General features: G+C 40.9%; 2 protein-coding genes across 14 annotated transcripts in view; one reads left to right on the top strand and one right to left on the bottom strand.

The window, feature by feature from the left end:
• The window catches only part of LOC112458508 (facilitated trehalose transporter Tret1-2 homolog), a 19,131-nt gene extending 17,628 nt beyond the window's left edge, over positions 1–1,503 (top strand). Inside the window, exon 10 of the mRNA XM_025022190.1 lies at positions 21–1,503. The gene's annotated coding sequence lies outside the window, so the exon portion shown is untranslated. The remainder of the gene's footprint in view (positions 1–20) is intronic.
• A 2,341-nt stretch (positions 1,504–3,844) lies between these two features.
• LOC112458506 (CLIP-associating protein 1-A) overlaps positions 3,845–25,499 on the bottom strand; it is a 36,698-nt gene continuing 15,043 nt past the window's right edge. The window contains exons 1-24 of one of the 13 annotated variants that reach the window (XM_025022185.1): positions 20,459–21,176; positions 16,130–16,489; positions 15,747–15,778; positions 15,576–15,660; positions 14,817–14,894; positions 14,142–14,299; positions 13,813–14,049; positions 13,360–13,613; positions 13,070–13,260; positions 12,773–12,898; positions 12,453–12,569; positions 12,247–12,342; positions 11,986–12,166; positions 11,679–11,910; positions 10,927–10,992; positions 10,360–10,691; positions 9,947–10,250; positions 9,674–9,861; positions 9,438–9,588; positions 9,228–9,357; positions 8,971–9,142; positions 8,680–8,893; positions 8,396–8,602; positions 3,845–8,310 (exon numbers count right to left, since the gene is read on the bottom strand). In XM_025022185.1, coding sequence (XP_024877953.1) covers positions 8,104–8,310; positions 8,396–8,602; positions 8,680–8,893; positions 8,971–9,142; positions 9,228–9,357; positions 9,438–9,588; positions 9,674–9,861; positions 9,947–10,250; positions 10,360–10,691; positions 10,927–10,992; positions 11,679–11,910; positions 11,986–12,166; positions 12,247–12,342; positions 12,453–12,569; positions 12,773–12,898; positions 13,070–13,260; positions 13,360–13,613; positions 13,813–14,049; positions 14,142–14,299; positions 14,817–14,894; positions 15,576–15,660; positions 15,747–15,778; positions 16,130–16,367 — 3,996 coding nt within the window. In that variant the 5' untranslated portion in view covers positions 16,368–16,489; positions 20,459–21,176 and the 3' untranslated portion in view covers positions 3,845–8,103. Of the gene's footprint in view, positions 8,311–8,395; positions 8,603–8,679; positions 8,894–8,970; positions 9,143–9,227; positions 9,358–9,437; positions 9,589–9,673; positions 9,862–9,946; positions 10,251–10,359; positions 10,692–10,926; positions 10,993–11,678; positions 11,911–11,985; positions 12,167–12,246; positions 12,343–12,452; positions 12,570–12,772; positions 12,899–13,069; positions 13,261–13,359; positions 13,614–13,812; positions 14,050–14,141; positions 14,300–14,816; positions 14,895–15,575; positions 15,661–15,746; positions 15,779–16,129; positions 16,524–20,458; positions 21,177–25,499 lie in introns of those variants that run through there. The other 12 variants (XM_025022184.1, XM_025022186.1, XM_025022177.1 and 9 more) reach the window with 12 other exon arrangements.

Here is a 25,499-nt window from a genome sequence, read left to right as displayed (position 1 = left end):
CTCTCTCTCTCTCTCTCTCTCTCTCTCTCTTATTTTCCTCTTTTTTCTTTTATTGCGATCCGCCAACCGCGAATTTTGTATAAATGTAGAGTTTGAGTTGTTTCGGAAAAAAGTGACGGAGAAATATTAGATACCCAAATCTCGCACTTAGTCTCGACTCTTACACGACAAATTGCTAATAACTACGTGCGTTGAACCGCACGCTCGAGATATACTTAGCTATGCAAAACGTCATTTTGATATTAATGATATAATTAGTAAAATTTATTCGTACGACTTTAAATTATAATTTGTTCGAATTTATTTGAATCGCATCTGGCGGAAAAACCGACGGGAATATTCGGAAGGGTGCACAACTTTACGAACGGGATGATAAATGAAATGCGAAGAAATGAATTGCGAAGCTAAAACTCAGCTACGAATATAACGTCGCGTCTCGTTGCTTTCATTTATTCTCACTTATTGTTGAATAATTCAAAGTTGATCTAAACACTCACGCGCGACACGTATTGCCATTATCGTAGATGTGGGCGATAAAAGGCGAGCGTAAAATATTTCTCCAATGTTCCGCTTCTCGCTGGATTAGAGCTGATAAAACATGTCGAGATATATTATTAATGTAACGTTATTACGTAATGAGAGAGAAAGAGAGGAAGATAATAATTAAAAAAAAACGCAAGATTTGCGTTTCACAAAGAATCGCGCTCCGCGCGAGAACGTCCAAGCATAGTGCCTCCAATTTTTCTTTCAAGAATTTCGCGTGAGGATTATCGTTACAGTATTATGATGCCGATCTGATGTCGCAGGTTATAATATGAGAAACAATCACACATTCATTTTTACAATTCACAGTTACATTAAGGTCGAATACGAGCCGATATACATTAATCATGAGTTTCATTAGCCTATCTAGAATCACAATAGAGTGTAATCATAAGTAACACAATATAGAGCGCATTCTCAGATTTCCTGTTTATTACGATACTATATTTAATCTAGAAGCTATCGGCGTGATAACGATCGTTTATAATCATAAGTATAGAATCGTCATACATTTTCCACAAATTGTCTTGCAACTGCTATATAATCAAAACTTAGATAAGAAAAGTCTATAAGTTTCATTACGTATATTACCAACAATCATATATTTGTTATTTTTAAATTATAGCAACGATTTCTATTAATAGCAATGTTTCAATTGACAATTACATCTATGATCTAAAAAGATATTTTACACTTCTAGCTCTCATTATGTGTTAAGAAAAAGTCAACATACTTTATAATTTACTTCATTTACGTTTCCCCGCGCGCGCGTTTGTGTGCTTACTTCTTTATTTTTATCAAACTTACTTGAAATTGAGGACGAGCGTGGCCACAGTAGACAACGCACTGGTCTATTGAGCCAAAGGTCCCGGGTTCGATTCCCGGTAGAGCTAGAAAATTTTATTCGCTCGTTCTCCTCTCGGAAGGCAATGGCAAACTACCGAGAGTATGTCTTGCCACAAGAACATCTAAAAAAAAAAAAAAAAAAAAATGTGTTATATAAAAGAGCTGATCGTACAACGAAGCTGGGAAGAAACAAAAGTAAAAGATGTATGCTGTCATAATATAAAGGATAACTCCATAGATGATGATGGTTCCAACCATCTTCTTGTGTCTCTGCTCCGTAGTCTGCCCATACTGTTGGATGTCTTTGATTTGTGCATCTAGACTCTCCAAAATTTCAATAGTCGTCTTCTTTTTGAAATCCGTAGTAAAAAAATAATTCGATTTCAGTTTACGAAGCAACATATATATCGCGTATCGTTCGCGCATCCGTAACATAATTCCTTCGGTGACGCGTCTAAATTAGAACAAAGTTCGTCATTGAATGTTAATTTGGGTCTTTCACAATACCCTGTGGAATAAATTTATCAGCCGTTTTTGTTTAGATTATTATCGCAGAATCGATCGCGATAAGGATTCTCCGCTTTTTTTTATCTGTCGCTCGATTTCGCCGTAGTTTTACTTCAACGGGGCTTCGAGAAATGATGAAATAATTTACAAACATTAACATGGACGATTTTCAAATCGTCTAGCTATAGCAAATTTAATATTTACGTAACACATGTACAGCGGGGTAAATTATGCACCGCTGAATCTTTATTTATTTTTTTCTGCGAAAAATCTAAAATATATATAGCGATGCCTGATAAATTTTCTGATTGAACATTCCTCCTCAAGGAATAAGTATGGAGTTTCGCGAACTCGCTGCGATCGAGTGGATTTATTAAGCGGATAATCCGTTCACGTGTGGCGCCGTTTACTTAGGACAGATACTTAGATCATTCAAGAGATATTTATAGCGATTTCGGGCGCTTGCGCTATATAGTGCACACTGAGTGCGCACTAAGGCTTGTTCTTAATCAATTGTTATATTTACAGATCATCTCAAATACTTCTTAGTCTGTAAAATGATTTGTACAGCATCCATATAGACCCATATACAGATTGTTTTATTGGCTAAAAAGTTTTTAAATGTGTATTTAAATGACTTTAAATATAAGAATAGATTATAAACAAGCTTTAGTGCGCACTCAGTGTGCACTAGTGCAAGCGCCCGAATTCTCTATTAGTTTAGCGTCATTAAGAACCATTTAGACGGAGCGAGACATTGTTCGAAAACCACTCGCAATGGTGATCGCAAGACGTTGCAGAATTCAAAACATTCATATTCCATTCATATCGCGCAGATGAATTTCAACAAAAAACAGCGACATGGATATAATCGTACGTTTGTCACTCACGTCTCAACAATCAGATATGTAATTAAAAAATAACTACATTGTCATTTAATTAAATTGTAATCGAATAATTAAATTATTACGTGGATCTGGCCTTACACAATTTTGCAAGATCGTTCCGTCTAAATAGACTTTAAAGGAGAAAATCGTCGAGTAAACCCGATGAACGGCACTCGTCGATATACCGGAAGGACCGGCGAGCCGAACTTTTTATTTTTATACATTAAAATACGATATGCCATACACGAATGTAATAGCTAAAACAAAAGACGAACCTCCCACGATTTTCGGCTCGCGCTTGGCGACTTTTGGTACCGTTCACCGGTGCTGTGCAGGACAAATTTCATCTCCGACCGATGACCGGTTTCATCGCGATTATAAACGATATTCATAGTCCGATCTTCTCTGCGAGTCTATGAATAACGTCCCATGTTTGGCCACCGTTTAACCGATCGTTCCGGTAGGAAGAAACGAAGGAATCGATGAAGCCAAGCTCGATGCAACCGGCCATCAACGAACTTACTTTTATCACATGTGATACTGTTTTCTCACTTCTTGTTTTTCTTATTTCCCGCGAAATGAACGAGTTTTAATTAATACCCAATTTATCCATAGCGAAATACTTTCTGGTATTCGTTTACGACTCAAAAAGATCTTTCTGTGAATTTATATCTTTTCACAGCGAAAAATTCTTATTCAAAGATCGTGTTGTACGAATTTCCGAAGTGTTGGCGAGATGTGCTATCAATGTCGCAAAAACGCGTGAATTTGGAACAAAGAGATTTTCTCCTCGTTCTGCCGCTCTTCTTCGTGTATACGTGATGATATTTAGGTCGATGTACATCGTATCGTTATATGAGCTTCTACTACAATATACAGTATACACGATGCCATTGTTTATATTGAACAGTTTAATAAAGCGTTTGTAATACAAAGCACTTGGCCTAATTTGATTACGACCTCACAAAGGATGAAATCGCTTAATAAATATCGCACTTGGGCTAATTCTTCATAATAAAGTTTCGATAAAAAAAAATGCGGGATTGATTAAAAAGACCGGGTTGGGACTAAACGTTTATTTTTTCAGGAGACTTTTGGAACATCCTGGTGGGTCTCGAGTGAAACGAGCGAGCGAACAATGACAGAAATTGCTATTGCAATTGCCAAACTCAGCTACATATTTTGCGATCTTCATACTGAAGAAAGAAGGAAAGACGACAACTCGCGAACGAAAATGCGGGGAGCAGTAATGGCCGGCGTCTCGTAGCAATGCTTTATTATGTCAAGTTGGCAATTACAATAACAATTATACAGTGTAATATCGTCGCGACGGTGGCTTATTATTCAGATTTATCGGCGTGAAAAAATTTCGAGCTTCTCCTCTTCGCGTTTTATTCATTATTTTATTCCTTCTCTCGGGCATCTCGTCTCTGCGTCGAGGCTGCGTCGAGCCGGATCCGCGGACTGAGCGCGGTTCGTTCGCGCTCGTTTGCTTCGGGGGTGGCTTACGTTCCTCGATATCACGCGCGTATTATTTTCTACGGGAGAGAAATGAGCGCGAGAAGCGATACGACGATGGAGAACAACGTTGATCTCGAGAATCCGCTATGATCATCGCACTCTTTTTTTTTTTTAATATGTCAAATATAAACTTAATCGACCGTTTAAAATTTTCATGGCAACGAAAAATAATTAGCACAATATACGCTCTTTATTTCATAAATAATCACTACTTCCACGTACTTGCTCAGGGAATCAAGCTCTTCAAATTGAGCTTTCTCCGCCACGCCGTCGAAGAATTTCAGGTCTAAGGTATCATATTATAATGACTTCTCGAATTTCAGAAACAAGCGTCGTATAGCGAATCGCGCGAGTCGCGCCGTTGGTCGACCATCGCGCACGCACATGGGATTGTTTTTTCGATAGTTAAATCGCGGAGGATAATCAACGCGTCGATCGAAGCGGACGAACGAAACCACGATTTGTCGGATGCAAAAGAAAAAAAAAGAAGAGACGCGGTAGCGTGCACGTGGAGCAGGGGGCGGGGGGCGACACGACAGAAACGCTTAACGACGAAATTTATTATGCGCGAGCGGGACAGTTAACAGCGGATGTTAACAAACATTAAAATGATAACGCAAGAGGCTTACATTCTACGGCTCTCCGTAAGCGACCGAACGATCCGGCTCGCGTTCGCGTGAGAAGAAAAGGAAGGAGGGGCTGCTCGCCGAGGATCGTTCGTGACGCTCACCGCCCAAATCCTCATGTATATCACACACGCATCGAGTTACAGTTACAACGCAAGTCGAGTATCGGTATAATATTAATAATAATAATAGTAACGCTCGTAAAACTTAACAGAACAAGCGAATCGATAAACACGATCACCACGCAGAGTCTGGCTGTGAGAGAGCCTCGTTATCCTCAGCACGACCAACGCTGCTGGCAGTGACGACGAGCTACCTAATCTGTATATCAATTATTATATTTTACGTATAATATAATTACACGTTCTACGCATTATATATCGCATAATATGTATATATATACACACACAACCGGTACACGTCACACAGGCCATGCCCTAAAATCGGCGTGAAGTCAAATGGATCGCCGGGCGAAGTCTTACGACATCGAAAACTCGGAGTTCAGCGCAAGAAGGCAACATTCGCAGGATGCATATCAAGTATATACACGTCGCATGCATATATATATATATATATATATATATATATATATATATATATGTGTGTGTGTGTGTGTGTGTGTGTGTGTGTGTGTGTGTGTATGTATGTATATTTAAGATGGATCTTGCGAATCAACGATTTGCTCGATTCTTGCGGTGAACCCTTTAATTTCATACACTTAATTTTGCAGGGGGCCCGTTACTCAACAGCGCATTTGGATCTTCAGCGGATTTAAAGGCGCAGAATTATTAAATCCCTCAATCGGAACGCCGCGCGGTATATCGATCACTTAAATGCGCAACGAGGATCCGTCTCGTCTCTTCCTACGAGAGCTATCGAAAAACCATTATTAAACCATTATTTCTCGACAATAATTTGACAATTCAGCATTTTAAACAAAGTGTCGCACAAGCGCAGAGTAATACACGCGTGTGGAATAAATATCTATTCGTGAAATGTACTTTCGAGATTCTATTCGGAGCGCAGAATGGGAAAAATATCGAGTCTAGAATTTCTCTATGCTACGAGAATAATCGATAAGATCTTTTTAATTTTCATTTTTTTTTCTTTATCGCGAAGTAGGGTTCATTTTATACGACGTCGGCAACAGTCGAAGACCTCGTGCGTATCTTTCTCCTCTATAATCTCGACTGTGCTACCCGCGAAATTGTTCCTATAGGTGAATGCTGAAAGACTATTCAATCAATCCCGTCGCGTCGACGCCAAAGGCACCAAGTAAAAGAAATACAGTCTGTCTCGTGTTTCCCCTTTCAAATTTACTCTTCATTCTATTCGTTTCAGGTATTTTGCATTTTCTTTGGCACTATTTGGCCGTATTGTATTCGTAGACGTAAATTACCACCGCGTTGTCACGCTGAATTATCGAGGTATTATCAGACATTTGCATCTTATTGTAAGTGACTCCACGTTTCTCTACCTGTTTAAGTCCGGTATATTTATTTTCACGCTCGTTTCCAAAAAAAATTTTTTTCTGATATTTCATAATATTTTAATGATCCGCCTTGACAAATTCATAATAAAATTAGATTTATTATCCTTATATCGTATCTCGATTAAATATATATAGTAAGAAAGGACAAAAGGGGTGATCTACATTGTAGAATATATAACATATAATTTTTTCTCTTATACAGTAAACAGAAACGACAATGGCACAAAGTGTTACTAAACTCGTTAAGTTAGCGTTTGATTTAGTGTTCAATTATTGGCAACGTGATGAATAGTTAAGTGTTAACTTTAATCTCGAGCAGATCAATTTACTAACCACTGCTACTTTATTTATGCTTGCTTCTTAAACACGCGCTAATCTCTCAGCCACGCAAATCTCTCATTCTCTCACATTAAAATCGCGCTTTTCTCTTTCTCTCTCTCTCTCACACACATATGCTTTTTTGTATGTATGTATTATTTCTGTGTCTATGCATGGTTCGTCAAAAAAGACTCGACTATTCTGTTTGTGTCTTTTACGTCATTGTGCGTCCTTGGGAATCTGACTAGCACGTAGATTTCAAACGAATAAATTATACACTTTCCACTTTTCCTTTATCACGTATCGTTGCTGTGAGGTGCGTCACGACGTATCGCCGGACGTGCGATTACGCGTCAACGCTAGACGTAGATTCGGTACTAAATGTAAACAAGCATATATATTTAACGTTTGCTGATTAATCCGCATGATTAGTGTTCGACCGTGCACTATGAGAAATATTGAACTCATTGTCCACAGACAGTAATGTTGCATCGTGTTCCCCTCAGTTTACCATTTGTCTCGCTAAATTTTCTCATGACGATGGAAGGTTTGAAAAACCGGGAGGAAAAACATGTATCAATCCCGTAGCTTGCGAAAATGGAAATAAAAGCTTGGCCATGTCTGTATCAACAGAAATACTGTACTTCCCGAATACTGTAGCTCCGCACCATAAAACACGACATAGCTCGCATAGATCATCATCGTATGTACAGTATCGTGGTAAGAAAAATAAAAAAGCGATTAGCAAATTTAAACGAATCGAGAAGCCGTTCACTTCGCAAACGAAAATGTAATATTATAAATATTTTCCACAGAGTAAACCTCGAGTGAGCGTATTATGGAACGATATTTTTTGAGGACGTATCTGCTAACCGAAGTTATTGCGTGACACGCTCACTTAAATGTACTTATACAATAAATCGTACAATTCAGCTGTTTCATACTCATAAAAGACGAAAGAAATCGGTGAACCGCGTGTTACGAATTCTTTTTGCACAAGCTTTACTTTCTTAATAAGAATTAACCAACATGTATAAGACGCCCTTAATCTTCTATAAACAAATTCGATAAACGTAACATCAGACGATTATCGTTACGCTGATTCCGCACACATCACCGTCTCAGACAGCGACTCGCACGCCGTCGCGAAGTGACGCACACACACATACATACACACATATACACACATCAGTCTCTATCGTATCAAAACTTCCGAGTCATATTGTTAAAACCGTCGTTACGTCGACCATCATGACGGATCGGACTTACTGAGAAAGCTAACAAGCATTCGCTCATGCCGCGCGCTGAAACGGGCGAATCTCTTAAGTATCGCGACCCTGAGAGTCGTGGTATTGGATGTTAGTTAATTCTTGCTGTTGCTACGTGGACTCGCGGGTTGACTATTCGCCTGTTGCTGTGCGCGCTGTATGTAGATGTTCAGCAGTTTAAGCTTACTGGAATACAGGCAGCTCAGATGCGGCTTCAGAACCTCCTCGCCAACAGCAACGTGGATCGCCACCATGCAGAAGACCGCGCTCTTGCGAACCGCACTCTCGGCGTCGTCGTAAGCCTACAAAGAAAAATGCAATACAATCAGTATATAGTACAAAAAATTTATATAACGCGAAGTACAAGTTTTGCAGAAGTTTACTCACCTTAATAAGGCCAGGCATAACCTTGGCAAGGTGAGGTTCGATAGCTTCGCGACCCCAATGCTCCACCACCTTGTGCAACATTTTTATCGCGCCCATATTCAATGGATACGATTCCGTAGCGATTATAGTGGAGACCAAATGGATAATTTGTTCCGGCTTCAAAACCATCGCCATCGTCGCCGCGCACTTCTCCGCGTTCCAATGGACCTATTATGAACGGCGCCATAAATATATAACTCTGCTAATTGTTGTTAATTAAAAAATTAAACGAAATCAATACTCACTGGAGATCTACCGCCGCTACCGCTGGAAGAATCGACCTTTTGATCGTCCGATTTGTAGGCGTAGATAACTTTCAGTACTAATAACTCATTATAAGAGGAAAAGCTTTCTATCAGATCGGAGCATTTAAGCATATCGATTAACGTTTGCAGCACTTCTACTTGTACCACTTTGCCATCGTTGGATAAGCTGTCTAACAAAACTTTGAGCACTTTTCTGAAATATTAGAAAATTGTTAAATTATCAAGATTAGATCGCCATGTAAGATACGCCAGAGTTCCATCGTGACATACTTGAAATTTCGTTTAATATATGAGGAATCGCCTTCGCGAACATATAATTGAAATTCTTGCAACGATGACACTTTCTCCGCAGTTTGCGCCTCTTTTGATTGCAGAGTTTTAACCATATTGTCTACGATTTCTGGTACGATGTCTGGTCTGTTTGTCGAATCTGGTGATGATCCTGAATACGAAATAACGTTAGATATTTCGGTTTTATTATGTGCAGATCTTTCTGCACATAACAATTAAAAAAATTAAGCACATACCGTGCGTTTTGTAACCATTATTCTCTTGAGGTAGAATCAAATCACCGGCAATTGTATCGGATCCGTTCACCGTTATGTTACTAACAGATCGTCCTCGTTGCGTCGGTGAGGAAACGGACGAAGATCGACCCTGAAAACAATAATTAAAATGACCTTAGATCTTTGTGGTTCGTTTTTGTTTTGTCATGCTATTTATCTTATTAAGCTTACAGAATTGGATAACGTAAGACCTTCCATTCTCTCTTCTACATCCGCCATATTGCTGATACCGCTGTCTTTGCTGGTAGTGGCTCTTTCCAAACGTTCAAAACCGTAATTTTGGATTTCGGCAGTCGTGCGCCGCAGAGATCTAGAAGGAGAACTTTAAAAGATTAAGATGTTTCGAAATTATAAAGCGTCTAGACTTAGTATTGCAAATTTAACATGTCAAAACGTTGACCACGTACTTGTATACTTCTTCCAAATTCTCGTCCCCTCCATCGATTTCAGTCTTCGCGTCTGCTTTAACGTCGTTTTTCGCTTTTGTTCGAGCAGGCGAGTTCTGCGCTCTGGGCGGTGGTGTACCGGGTGATGCCGGATTACTAGAAGCGGACGATTTCCTCAGGTGGTTCTGCACCAGAGGCCAGGCTGTTTCCTAAAGAAAGAAAAACAATGATTCAGCACGAGAATAAGGGAAGAAACGCTGATGAGTAAACCAATGCTAAGTTTATTCCACGCACTTGATAGTATTTTGGTAACTCGGAAAGTATCATAGTAACTTGAGGCGGATTGAGATTGTAAAGTGATATCACAGCGTTCTGCGCGTGCCTCCTCACGTCGTGGCTTTTACCGTCATTCGACCAGTCGAGCAGCCGTGCAAGTGCTGTCGCTGCAGAACTGCCCAGCGCGGACGGTTCTGCCGTTTCAGCGATCTGCGTGATAAAAGTCAATGCTGCTACTTTCACGCGAGAATTTGGTGTTTGTGTTGGATCTGTCAGATACCTCATCACAGCCGGTAGAAGCTGTTGGCCCGGGAAACAGTCTCTGGACAAATCATTACATATACATATATGTAGAAAATTCAATAGTCGCAATAAACTCGATGATACAGACAATACGGTATTACGCGCATAAAACTCATATAAATCCTCACCTCACAACGTCAAGCGTTTTGTGAATTTTTGTTTGTATAGATCCCAATAGATCGGTACCCAATTTATTAAGAAGCCTCGCGCACAAAACGTATAGCCAGTCGCCAAGACCTTCGTTGTGAGTAATAATTAGTTCATTCAACGTGTCCAAAAACAAACTGAACACCTTGGTATGAGAATCCATGAACATTTTTGTAAAAATATCCGTCACTCTACGCAAATCCGTTGGTGTCAAAGTATTTCCGCTGCTCAAATAATGTTGTAAACCCACTAAGCCTTCCTTTCTGTCTCCCCAATGTTTGTGAGCACAGTTTTCAATAATCTCTTTGATGTCCTGTAAAATGAGAAAAAATTGTTGCTTATTTCTTTAAAAATTTCAACGTTAATACATAATTGTATTCTAAAAAATTGATGTAAAAAATAAGTAACAAAAAGAAAAATGTTCACAAAATAAGTCCTTTCCTTTTATAATATCAACATATCAATTGCTGCACTAATTGATTTAAAGATAACTATTAAGTCAGTTTTACTTGAATGTGCAGAAATAAAAAGAAAGGAATTTAACAAACCTTCGGGATAGACTGATCCCATAGATCACGATATAGTCTCGGTTGAGAGCCACTCCATGAGAACGACTAATGGGTAGATGGGCGATGGAGAGATGTGGAGAACAGAACGGCGTGTCGCGTTAGTCCAAACCAAACAAATACGCCGCAACAAAACCAAAAGTAAAAAACCAAACATGCATTAGCTACATTATCATACAGTGCTAAAAGCTTTATGCATTATAGAAGTATTCTCGTTTTCTTCTTAAGGAAAACCTGATTCACGTAAATAATAAAATAGTAAAATAAATTTATTTTATATCTTGACAAAAATTCTCTATTAAATTGTAAAACAGGAATATTCATTTGTAAAATCTGCATATTAATTTTTGCATGCTGTTAAAATTGAAATAAAATTAAGTTGTAAAAGTGTAAAAGTAAAAATTAAAATAAAATCTATTGTGTATAAGCGTTAACCAATCAATTATAAAAAGCGGTGAATCTATTATCTTATCAAAACGTGTGTAAATTTGCAATATTAATGTAGCATGACATATGAGATAATGTGTGACAATGTTCGTCAATTTCTTCTTCGTAAACGCGTGTGTGCTAGCTTACAAGAAAAAATTAATTTAACAATAAACATATGTAACTTCGATTCTATAATGTGATATATGTCCATTTTTTGATCGAAGTAACAAAAATCAAATACTGAAGCCAACGAGAGTGCGTTACTTTCTTATTTTTTTGATTTGCTAATAAAAACTTGCACTTACATCACTAGCTCGTCTAAAACCGTCCATGCTTCTTTCCGAGCATATGCTGCTGTTTTCGCTGTCGTCACTGTGATCCCCTTTGTTGCCCGGTATTCTGGTGTAGTTATCGATACTATCGAAAGTTAGAGCGTCCGCTAAAGCGGACTCCGCTTCGCGTGACTTCTGCAGCATTTTCTGCGCCATAACTGGCGGCCTAGTGCTGTCTGTCGGCGACATGTGTAGATTCCTCCCTCTATCAATTTAAATAATTCGTATTATAATTACATGAATTCACAGTATTTGCGATAAACGAAATTATTGTACTTACCTCAGTTTGCTCGCGAAACTCCTGTCTATTCCGAATCTCTGTGGACTGGGCTCGCGACTATTACTTGTGCTGCTAATGGCGTGTCCGGATAATCGCCTTGGTCTGCCTATCAGTGATTCGCCTTCGCGATTATACGTGGCGTAACTTAATCTGGACGACGGGGAACCCGATCTACTACTAGCTGTTGTAAAAAAAAGAATTCGTTAAAGATTCACCGTTGCACGTCTCTTTTTTTCTTTCACAGAAAATTACAAAACGTACGTTGGGATTGTGAAACTCCCGACACTCTTGTCCTCGTCCTTGCTATTCTTTCTGGGCTAGCAACCGCATTGGGATCCGGAGATTTACTAGGACGAGCTGATTCAATATAAAATACAGTATTCATTACATATGCATCGATTAAGAGTTATTCCAGTGCTCAATTTTATCTTTTGATTTCATGGTGAATTTAATAAAATATTACTTACGAAGTGCTGCTGCTGCTTTCTGTCTGCTCATATTCGCGTACATCAATCTCGCTTTCGCTCTCTGAGCAGCTTGCAAATCAATCGCGCTGGTGGACCTAACTCCTGGCGTACCTCGATCTGCAGAAGTACAAGACAAATTAATTCTGCGGAGTATCAGCTTTACGTTTACATCAACTTCTACTTTACAACTTCTGTGCAAGATTAAAAAAACAGAAAATCAACGATAACAGTTCCGTTTGTGCATCTTTCTTTGCAATGTGACGTAACGACATGTACAAAGTGCGATCTATTTCTGAAGAAAATGACGATAGAACAATTACAGTGACTGTCTGTTGGTCTTTGTAGTATCGGGATACCAGATTGACGATAAGACCGAGGCAAGGACGGAGTACGTCTGAGCGGACCGTGCGGTTGACCCGTGGTCTGATGCAAATTTTCCGTACTACCTTCATATGTTTAATGTAAAGAAGAGAAGAAGTCGCAAAGCAGCATGAAAACAGAGTGACAAGTCCTTTATATTAGGATCGCAACACGAGTAACATTAATATATTCAATCGCAACGTAATCCGTTTTAATGGAGCGTTTTATCGAGGTAATAAACAAGCGGAAGTCCTTACCTGCCGCGCTCATCACAGGTCTGGCTGTACGTGGACTAACGCTCGACGATCTCGCATTAGCTACGACATTTAAGCTGTTACTACTGCCGCTATTGCTCAGAGACATCAAGGAGCGTTTGTACGACGCATCCAAGGTATTAAGTAGTATTTCAGCCTGCTCTGGAAAGTGATTTCTAAGTGCCCAGTATGAGCTATAAAAAACGATAAAATTATCAACGTTATTAAATTGACCTCGTCGTAAACGAAGGCAGGCATCGTTGGAACTTATCCGTCCACAAAGGACTACTTACTTCCTGGCAAAGACTCGCGCTTCCGCGTCGGAATCCGCGATACCCTTTTTGATCGCGTCCGGCAATATTGTTATGTGCTTCTGCAATATCTGCGTAGGCCAGGTCTGCAGGATTAAAGCCAGATATTCCCAGGACGCCCTGCGAATATCTTTGCTCTTGCTGTTCACGCATGATATAATAATAGGCACATATCGACTGCAGTAGGTATTTTGAAGGATAAAGCGAACTGCCACCGCACCGGCTGACGCCACGACCTAGTTACCGTGAAAATGGCAAGTGTAATTAAATTCTTATCTTCTATGGATTACGTAAAAAGTAATGGACACGCGAACGTCGTAAAATTCTACGAGGTATAAGTGTTCGTAGTAAAGATACGTAATTAGACTGAATATAGCGATTTGAACAATAATAGGATCTAAACGTAGCAGAGATCTAGCATTCCGTGAGACTTACCTTGGCACTGTTCTGTATGAGGTTCATTAATGTGAGCAAAACCGCCTCGCCAAAATTGGCGAATTTGTTCTTCAGGCTCTGACTCAGAAAAGCGAGAGTTATACACGCCTCTCGCACTACTTGGGATCTAAGGTCGGTGCATGCCTGCTCGAATGGTCGCTGTGCGTTCTTTAGGCACTCGTGGAAGTTTTCATAGTTAGTGCCACCAGCGAGTATAATGGCTCTTAACTTTCTCATCTAGGGGAAAAAAAATAAAAAAAATAGAAAAGACAATGTATAAAAAATTGTCAGGCCACGAAAAGAAAATCTCGTTTTCTCGCAATACATACGCTATCCATCCTCTGTTTCCAGTCCTTTTTATCGTCACCCACAGTATCCCTGATGACCTTCATCTGTTCTTCAAGATCCTTCGCCGAGAACAGATTGACGGTAGGCACGTCCTCGAACGAAGTAATAAAGCATTCTTCGTCGACGGCTCCGGCTTGCGCTGGACAGGTAATGATAGTTTTCTTTATATTCACTTCAATGCGGATATGTACATGTACGCTAAAGAATAACAATTGTTTATAAAAACTATACTCTTCATGCTTTACACTTTCAGAAACTATCAGTGAATATGATACTAATTCTAAAAGTTACACAAATTGCTGTGAACAGTGCTCAAGCGATCGCGAAATGCATTACAGATCAACAAAAAATGATGATTGCACGTGATAATAAATAAGCACTGTGTAATTACGTGTAAAGTTATAGAGATGAAAAGCGTATGACTGATCAAGAAGCAATAACGCGCAGGGCATTCATTATCCTAATTAGGGAAAAATTGATATAATTTATTGACAACACTCTGTGTTGCAGAAATTATTGACATCTAGGGTTCTAAATTATATCAACAGCGCGATTATCTATGCAGTTATTTTCTCTCGATCGGAAATATCTCTGGATTTTTTTCAAAATCTTTTCTAGAATAGTAATTGCCAATAGTATATAGAATTTAGATATACCTGTTGTCGATCTTACTGACAAAGCTCTTTTGATGGTTGTTGCCCTTGGGACCGTGTTGGATGAAATACCAGGAGGAGCTGTTTCATGCAAGCGAACAGTTAGCGTATCCTCGTCATCGAAACGTCAACATAACGTTGACCTTTTGCTGGCGAGTTTCTCTGACAATGTATTGTTAACAAAATGCAGAAGTAAAGCCGCAGTTGCGGTTAAAACTAAGCGTAAGTATAAGGATTACGGCATCCCATGTGCGCCTCGTTTGACGAGAGACCAGTGCTTCTGTGACGTCGAGTCAATGCTGAGTCATATATACATTTCGGATGTAACATAGAGACACATCTCAGGTAAAAATCACGAGACAATTGCTCACATAAAAAGCTCTGATTTATACGACACAAATTAGCAGTGCTACTATGTATTATCGTTTCATACAAGTGATATCGATGTTTAACATTGACATTCTAGCCAAATATGACACGAATACGTCTACTTTTTATAAATTATAAAAATAACTCGTTCCACGTATTTACATATATTTACATATATTGCTACTTGTCATTTTCACATCAACAGCTACTAACGAAAAACGATTTTAGAGAAACTTGCTTCACTGTTGTTCTACTCTTGCCATATATATCATGCTTAAAAGAAATAAAAAAATAAATTCAGAATATCAGATTGACGATGTAAGTCGCAATAGTAATTAAGTGACATGGTGAGAAGGTGACATGTAAAATACATTCGATAATATTTGGATATACCTAAGGCAGAGGATGGTGTTTTAGCGGGCCCAAATTGACCTCTTTTCGGAGGCAAGTTCAGCCTCTTAACGGGAGCCGATTTGATCTGCAATAAACATTATTTTTTTCTCTCAAGATGTTATTTCTATTTATAAACATGCAACGAAGCTGTCTTTCGGATTCCACACTTACCGCTCTATCGGTTTCGTCGCTATCTTTGCCAACTGAAACAAAAGAGAAAGAAAATCGTCACAATCGTGATTCACGCACCCTTTCTCGCTACACAGTTCCAAAAATAAATTAAAAAATTTAGAAATTGCGCAAACTTGAAAAAAAAAACATGTTAAATATTTAAAAGCAAAATAATAATCTAGAGAAAATAACATTTTACTATGCCCTACGATTCAGATTCAATCGATATCGTCTGATTTTGTAATAAAATGACAATGTAGGTTTTCTCTCAATAAATAAAAATTATCACTGCTATAAAAAACATCTGTGTATATCGTGAATTAATATATTACAACTCTACGTCACAAGATCGTCCCTTCGCGCAGCAGAATCAATTCATGTACCTAAATCTGGATACAGCCAAGGCGGCTTGTGGATATCGCAGTGACATCCTCTCGCCCTTGCACCCGGATGCTTCACTATATTATCCCATTGCAGTATCCACTTGCTGCTCGCGTCCCACAATTTCTTATCGATACTGGGATATTTTTTTAATCCCCGATGCAGGCAACGGTGCCCGCACGGTATCAACACGTCGGCGTCGTTCATCGCGATCGATGTGCACGATACTTTAGTCAGCATGGCAAGGATAAATTCCTCCACATGTCGCGGGAGAATTATAACGTTGACATTTCGCCAGCGTCATCGTCATCTTAATAAACCAGTTGCGAGTAAATTTTTTTTCGCCTCTGTCCTCGGTCGCACTATAATTTATTTTTTTTGTTTTTTTTCTAGATGCTGAAATATCAAAATAATATCGTCGTAACCAAATTATTAATTTGAAGAAAAAAAATTAAATATTTAAAACGCATTTAATAATTTGTGACTTAATTTAAAATAAATTTATTTCTGTCTAATTACGCGTCTTTTAGAGGAGACTTCATAAGTATCTTTCTTTAACCTTTAACCAGTACAATGAAAGACAAATAATCAATCGTAAAAGAGAAATCTTAGATGTTACGACGATATTTTTCCGAGGATGCGATAAAGAGCCCGTTTATCATGCGCAATTAGCTGAGTTATCTAAACTGTCATGTATCGATATAACTAGCGCTTAAATTTATCTCTTTCGATTCGTCGAGGAATTCTAATGAATGTCGCTCGAACTCAAGAAAGTGTAAAAGTCTCGAAATATTGTGGGGAAACTCGCGGTACGTGCGAGCGACGTGCGCGCAGTGAAAGTAATCTTCAGTCGTTTTTCTTTTCCCGCGCGAGCCACCTCGCGGCGAATTAATTTCTACATCTTAATTGGATTCCCCGCGAGCATACCTCATTAATTTGCCGCTCCACGCGAGCCACTCATTAGATCGTCTAATCGCGCGTGTCGGATGCGCGGATCTAACGAGAGGGGGATTAATCGATGCTGGATTTTGTTTTACAGACCTATTCGTAATAAAAGACTGACCTGAACGGCTTCACGGCCGTTAAATTTCTAATAACATTATTTTAATAATCATAATTAGCGTCATTAAATTTAACTAGGTAGATTTTAAATATTTAAGTGTTTGCGAAATTGCTGTTTATCGATTACATATAGAATGCGAATTTATTTATTCCTTCCCGCTTTCTCCAAAATGTTGCAATTTATTCTGCAATCTTGCAATTTTTTTAGGAGAGCATCCAATCGATAAAGATCACGAAACTCGTCGACAATATCAAACGACATCGCTTAATAAACCATCCAGGAAAAAATTATTGGAATTATTGTGACGCAAACTGGTAATTTGTGGCAAACGGCAACTGTAAGCGGCAGTTGGATCACTCTTTATATATCTCTCCCTGTCGGATTTCAAAATTGCCGGCGCGGCGTAACAGTTCCTAATGTTTGCTCTTGCCTTTCTCGCAGGCATCATATTATCTACCTCTCGAGCATTCTTTGCGGTTGTACGCATGCACGCGCTCTCGCATTAAAAGGCTTCGTAATATCCAGTTGCGTTCACGGTGGTAAAGATTCCTTCTTCTCCTGCAAGGCAGGCTCTCAAGAGTTTGCCGTATTACTCGAGTTTCATTCGTGTCTAAACCGCTAATGAGCTTTAATCTCCATATTACCCCACACCTAAAATTTGTTACGTTCGTGACGGTTACATTTCTTAATAAACAGATGATGTTATAATCCAACTCCTAAAAATTTGAACGGTTAACAAAGTGCCTATACCAATTTAAAAGTCACTGAAACGTTGTTAAGAGATATCGCTAATCAAAACTCGCCGTGCGAAGGATGGATGCCCGGTTGACTTCTCCACGGAACCAGTTCAATCTTCTCCGATAACTACGAATTCGCATACCTGGCATTACCGACAACGACCGATAGTCCAATAACAAAGCGAACTGTTATTACACACGTCGCTAATAATAACACCGGCCGGAATCGAGAATGCGATAGGCAACCGATTCCTCAGCTGTCGGCCGACGCGCGATCGCGACCCATTTATTAATATCTTCGATACCGGCTCCGGTGTTCTCCGGTAACAATACTAACAATGCACGTGCATTCACACGCGCGCGGCGTTACACGTAACGAGATCGGTTAATGGGGAAACCCATTTTCTCACGTTACAGATAGCATCGTCTCGCGAGCCTTTTCCTCTCGAGTTCCATCGTTCATTCAGATCTCCGCGCGCCCGCGCCGTTCAGATGAATTTCGTCGAGTTTACTTGCTGACTGCCGTGTCGGGAAGTTTTGAAGCTGCAGATGTTTGTACGTTTCGACAATTTGGTCTCGAGACTCTGGAGTAAACATGACGGGAAATGTATAGACGCGTAGTATCTTACGCTTGGAAAACGGAAGGAAACAAGCCCGAAATTATCGATTCTGACGTACCTACATGAAAGAACTGTTATCGAGGGAACGAAAGCTGCAGAGTGAAACGAGTCAAACTGAAACGACGCGATAACGCATCAAGCCCACTTGCGAGTGAAACGCGCTCCAATTTTACGTGGAGAAACAAACTACGTTTTCGAATAACAAACGCTTAAACAAGAATCACGCCACGCAAAGAGATCTATGTTAGATTACGGGCAACTTTCAGCCTGGCTGAATTTACCGGTCTCCACTCGATTTACCTATCTTGAGAACAGGCATTTTTTCGGAACGGAAGAGAAGAAATGTGTGTTTGGCTTACATCAGTTTGTTCCTCAAATTCCTTAAATTATTCGTGCGGAGACGGTCGTGGTTAAAAAAAAAAAAAAGAGAAGAAAGAAATCATCGTGCTTCCCGGAATCGGTTGCGTCACGCGATCGGCCTCTATTACGCGCAAGCCGATTACCGCACACGTGCGCGGGCATTTATCGCCGACATGGATTAGCATTGCTTAGTGGTAGACTAGCGCGGATATCGCGCATAAAAAGGGACACCGAGACGTGTATTAAATCACGCAAAAACCCAAGTAGACACCGCCGTTAGAACGACGCCGGCGAAAGATCGACGCGCGCGGTTCCGTCGCTAATTACGGCGTGACCGATCGAAGATCTTGATTAAGATCCCCGCTTTATTTATCCCGATCCCGAATAAATCGTGACGAGGCCGGTTTTGCGCGCCGCGACGCCGGTCCGCCTGGAGTCTCGTTTTACGTCTCGTTATAAGGCGATTTAGCCGAAATAATGTAGAGACGTTTCGGCACTTTGTGCAGTTCCGTCGAATTTCGTAGCGCCGAAATCGCGCAGTTCCAAACTGGTTCCGCATATTTAACAACGGTTATACATTAAGTCGTTTTTTCCTTCCTTTCAGAAATAAACGGACGGGCAATACGTCGAAGGAGAATGCAGAATCTCGTTCCTCGCTTTGCGCAATGTCGTTGTAACGCAGAAATTAAACAGCGCTGAAAGATTGCCCGAGTGAATAAACGCGATCTCGATTTTACGCTCGAAGTAAATGGAATAATTAATGAAAAATGCCGATGAGGGCGTTCGATTTTGATTTCAAAACGCGTCGTTCCCTTCACGCGTGCGAGGAATCGAGAACGAAGTAATGTTTCCCCGAAAGAGAAGCGAGACCGAGAGACGCGACGCTCATTCAGTTACATAATTAAGGCTTCTTCTCCACGCCTGCGTAATAAACGTGAATAAGCGTTTTTGCATTAACAATACCCCGTGCAGCAAATGCCCGAGCGAATCTAGTTCATCGCACGGCCGGGAAAGTGCATTAATAATTCCGACTAGCAGCCTCGGCACTCGGCAGTTTCGCACTCGCCGACGAACGCACTTTTGTTGATTTCCCCGACACAACACACAACACACGTACGGTAAACTCCTTATCTTTCTCAAAGCGGGCCCGAAACGTGACACAAATAGAAACGCCGACACGGTGCCGCGAGCCTATTCGAGCGAGACAAAAGTTCGACGACGGTATTATTGAAAATTTCGAGGTAAACCTTCGTGTGAGGTAAAAAAATCGTGTTTCTAGACATTCGACTTCAATTCTCAGCGGTGTAAGACGAGATTTCGAGTCAAGACTTTATTTCCGAGATTCAACGATCCTTCTTGAGGATCGGAACTTGTTTACGCGATTTCGGACATCGATCGTGCCGCGAAACAACGAAGATATTTTGACGCTCGCTGTAAAACTGGATATGAATGATACCGCTGCGCCGATACCGCGTGATTCTTTTCGGAATAACATGGCTCTCGCTCGCATCCCCGGTGCTTTTCCTTCAGCACTGTCTGACTGTCTCTCACCGCAGCCGCAGGCGCGAAACAATCGGACTCGCGCAAGCGAGTCCTATGCAGCTGCAGCTACGAGGCCGAACGCTCGCCGTTTGTTTCACAGAGCCCGGCCGTGCACTGCGCGAACTCATTCGATGAAGACGACGAACCGATCGTAATGATGGTTAAAACGTCGCACCGTCACGTGATGATAGGTCTCATCGATAGCGTCGACACGACACAACACGACGCGACGCAACACGAAGCGATAACGCACCACGCATGCACTTATCGTTAGAGAAGTTTCGCGCGAAGTAAACACGGCGGCCTCGCTTCGCGAAATGGTCGAGCAACAGTCGAGCGGCGTTTATACAGTCACAATGTTGACGGGAGAACACGAAGCGGTGCACAACTACGAATGAGAATGCAATTTTCGATTCCACGTAACACGAGGAAGAATATCGCGCACTCCTCGTTACGACAATCGCATTTTTCGTTTTCACATTTCACGGGAGAAGATAGACATCACCATCGCGTGTCCTCTCGGCGTCGAGATGATCGCGATCTCACGGCCGAAATCACGAGGACGCGCCACGTTTCTCGCACACGTGTCACCGGGGGAAAAGCGCGAGAGGAAGCGACGCGACTCGACAATACATTGCGAGGCGAGGGCTGCCTACAACACAACGGCGTGCGCGTCTCTCACGTTGCTAAACGCCGACTCGTTCGTTTACTCTCAACCGGACTGCCGAGAGTAAGCGCTTATGCGCGGAACGCGAGTAAAGCCGCCGTGCCGAAGGAGGGGGTCCCACACGGACCTTCCCCTATCGTTGGTGCCCCGTTGGAAGGGGCCAAAGACCATAGGGATGAACGAGGAGACGCGGGGCCTGCACGGTCACCGCCACCGATTCCGGAAAATCAATGCCAGCGGCGCTATTGTCAAGTGTGTCATTGGGGGACAACGTGGTACAGTCACGAAAACGCAGTTTTCGCGAGGTCGGATGGTGCGTGGCCTTTGATCATGCGCTAAGTGACGTATGTCGCGCGTGTAGAATTGTTAAGTTACACAGGGATTGTGTTCCAAGTTTTTCGTCTGTATAAATATCCATCGCGATCAAATTCGCATTATGTTTTAATTTATTCCATTTTATAATAATTGAGTTTCGTATATTTTATCGGAAAGCTTCTCTTTCAAATAAAATAATTATATATTACATATAAATATCATTTCTAATGTACAGAATGTTTAAAAAAATGTTAACATTTACATTGAAGTAACTTTTTAAAAGAAATAAAACTGATAACACAAAATATCATAGTAACAAATGTATTTCGTCTTCAAAGTCTCCACTTGTTCATCATTGTCAACACGTTCTTCGAATGTTCTCTAGGTGATTACCTGAGGCATTTCCATATAGCCCTAAGTTACTTCCATAAAAATGTTAACATTTTTTTAAGCACTCTGATGTATAAGGAATAATATAAACATTATTTCTTTTTTGTTGAAAATCCCTGTGTACTCATACATGTTGAATATGACAGAAAAAATGAGCGTTACGTCAATTCGAGGTCGTACACTTTATTGCATTAAAATAATAATTAAGGTTCTCGATCGTCGTTGCATTATTCTCCGTGGCAAGAAACTTTTATTACATCCCGAATGCTAATACGGAACGTCTCGCGCGGCGCAATCGCTCGCAAAAGTAACCCAAGCTCGATCGGCAAAAAGATATGAAAGCCGAATTGTCCTGTCAATAATTAAAGACTAATTGGCAAACGGGATAATTAACGCCGATCTCGCCGACAAGAGCAAGAAAGTCGAAGATGTCGCAATCGCCCCAGTGATGCACACGCTCGAGCGTGCGTCAAGCTTTCTGCCTTCGCCGCTTTGCATTCACGTGCGAAGGTGCAAACTGCGTCTGGCGTGGCTTTCGTTCGGGCTTTCCATCAGGGATTAACGTCCACTGTCCAGAGACGAGATCGACCGAGTTTCACCGTCGGAAGCATAAAAGACATCGAGCGATCGAGCTCGGACACTGACTAATCGATTTACTTCGTCGGACCGAAAACCCGAAAATGTTATTTGCCGATCCCCAAGTATGGCTAAGGCTGATCTTGATAATAAATTAAGCAGCTCATAAAAGTCAACGATTCGTTAATACACTTCATTATAAATACTTATATAATTTAACTAGAATTACATTAAGTAAGTGGAAAATGTGAGAATAATAAAGAGACAGTAAATGTGCGCGTAATAAATATATAAATATATAAAAACATACACATATGTGCATTTATATGTTATCTAATACGTACTTCTTTGCCACGGTCTGCTTTCGAAATTGCAATTTATTATTTTTTATTTCCTGTCTAAATCTTCAGCCGAGCCCTGCGTATGAAAGAACACCGCCGCGCCGATTTCGAAAGGATCGACAAATTGACCGCGATGGGAACAGGTGGGTGATTGATGCGGTTCGATTCAATTTGCGCGAGTTTTAAGTCCGTCGGTCCGGCGGCGGCAGAAGCGGTCGAAAGTGAGAGACGAGGGAAGGGAGGGAAGATTAATGTGTGGATCGCAAAATAAGGCTCGGTTATGTCGCCTCGTGATAAACAAGAAAGGACCGGAGAGCGCGCGCCGTGTCGAAATGCCGCCCTCGTAAATCTGTCGTTAAGTCCATACGCGTGTTTCGGATCGAAGACACGTGAGCGTGTGCGAGACGTTTCGCAAGATTCGCGCGAAACTTCGGCTGGATCCTTTGACGAATTTACTTTCGATCGACTCCCCTTCTTTCGCGACAATTCCGACGATCCTGAGATCGCAGAAATATCTAAAGATATATCGAAAGTCGTGATTTCAGCCAATCAAATCTCAGAATTCATAATCTGGAGTTAATTTCAAGCGGGCTTTGATCCGTCGCGAATTCCAGGAGCTCGATAGGATCGATGCAAGTCGATCGTGTTTCTACGGGAAGCGAGATGATAAATTATTGCTGGCTGAGTATCGCGCAACCCTTAATTAACGCGCGACGCGATGCATTAAGGCATAATTAAGCACGAGATACAGCTTGCGGCGGCCAGATCAAGCGGATCGATATACGATTACAATACTCAACTATAATCGACAAAATTACGTCCTTGCGCGACGTATTCCTCGATATAATTCATATTTATCAGCATATCTCGAAAATATATCGTGTACTCGATCATTATTACGCATTAAATTTGAAAAATAAATCCGTCGAGGTTTAAAAAAACACTTAAACTCAATACCAAGAAATTGTTTAAAAAATTTTAAAAATATTTTGTAAAATTCTGCGATGTCTCGGTACTCAAAAGAATCTGTCGGACCCCGATTGCGCAGCTTTAGGGTCAAGCGACGCTGAATAGTTCAATCATTTGGCGTGATATAAAATACCGGAAGAGCGTATAAACGGCCTCAATCCATCGTGGCTGCGGCACGATTTCCACGATGCAACAACTAACGTGTCGCGAAATATTTCGCGGCTTCGCAATTTTTCTAGATGCCGTCAGGTGTACCGGCGAAAAAACTGGGCCAACGCGCGTGCAGTTTCCCCCCGCAAGTATCATCCTCCTTTCTCTCTCCCTCTCTGTCTCGCAATTATGCCTGCATTCGTATGTACGATGGAAGTGGTATCGGTAATTACATTTGACGGTATAATTAAGGTATATGCAGCTGCGTGGGTCGAAGGAGTTGTGTTTTCTGTTCTTTCGCGAAGCTCGCTGTCGATGCCGTGTGCCGTGTCCGCCTCCTTAGAAATTCAGCACGGATATGCGTTACGGAACGGAGTGTTGCGGAAGAACGGGAAAAGAGTCAGAAAATACACGGCTTCCGGCGAACGGTTCTAGCGCGCGTTTCCTGACCGTTCGGGTGTCCTTGGTGAAAGCGAGTTAGTAACTTAATTCGTTGCGCTAATTGGCGTCCGTGTGCGCCTGCGAGTTTGCGATGTTCGAGACGTGAGAGAGATGTGATTTGCGATATGAAAATTAATCGTAGAACATCGGGGAACAAACGTCCCCGTTCTTTAGAAAATGGAATAAGATCGTCAAGTCGTTCTCTTTGTAAGAAGTTGGACGTTTCCTGTCTCAAAAGATATTTAAATAATTTTAAGACTTCATCTCTTCGCGCGACTGCAAAGAAATCCTGAATGAAAAGATAGGGATTAGAATATTAAGAGAAACACGACCGTCATGGTATATAAATCAATTTAGAAGAGAACGCCATTTACGGTCCAAGCTATAGAACTACTGTGTTCTACTAGCTAAAAGCTAGGCTACTAAGCCTAATAATATTTCTGTGTATTTCCAAGTACACATAAGGAAAAATGGCAATTGAAGTTGCGGGATCCGTCGAAAACCATAGTAGCAAGTCGAAGGCCAACTTATGATGAGCAATCGCACGTCGCGGCCACTCGCAAGACAAGGATCATTACGGACACTATTATCGACGAAAATAAGTCGACGCTTGAATTCCGTTTTTTGTGTTTCGCGTCGCAAAACGAATGAGACGTATAATTGGCTGCTAAACTAGGTACTCTCCGAACAGTCCGAGCGACCTTCGCCAAGCGAGGAAATAATGATGCCTCGAAAATACGCAGGAAATTGACAGCATTGATCGTACGTGAAAAACGGCGGTTTGAAAAATTATTGCAGGCTGATAAATAAAGACGGATTTGGTGGAGAATTCTCGGTAGACCTTCGTCGATTTCCGTTTTGCTCCTTTTTCCGACTTTTATCTCATAAGACATAAAAGATACTTAAAGAGATTATCATCAAATTAAGATCCTATCCTTGATCGATGCAATCTTAATACAAACCAATTTATTTGCCTCGTTCGCGAGTTAAATCCGCTGCAAATTTTAATATCGTGTTAAAGTGAGTACAAGCGCTTCAAATATGATGAACGAAAAGCACAGTTCGAAATCTAGCGTGGAATAATTTACGCGGCTTGTTTTAAAGACGCACTATACTCATGAATAAGAGACTGCCAACTAACAGACTTCATTACGATAAGGTAAGAACCTCGGGCAAAACAGGGCACATAGTTCCGGGAGGA

Source organism: Temnothorax curvispinosus, unplaced genomic scaffold (genome assembly GCF_003070985.1).
Source record: "Temnothorax curvispinosus isolate PA1 unplaced genomic scaffold, ASM307098v1 QBEX01008959.1, whole genome shotgun sequence".
Lineage (NCBI taxonomy): Eukaryota > Metazoa > Arthropoda > Insecta > Hymenoptera > Formicidae > Temnothorax > Temnothorax curvispinosus.
Note: the sequence above shows the minus strand (reverse complement) of the source record. Positions and strands in the feature narration are given on the sequence as shown.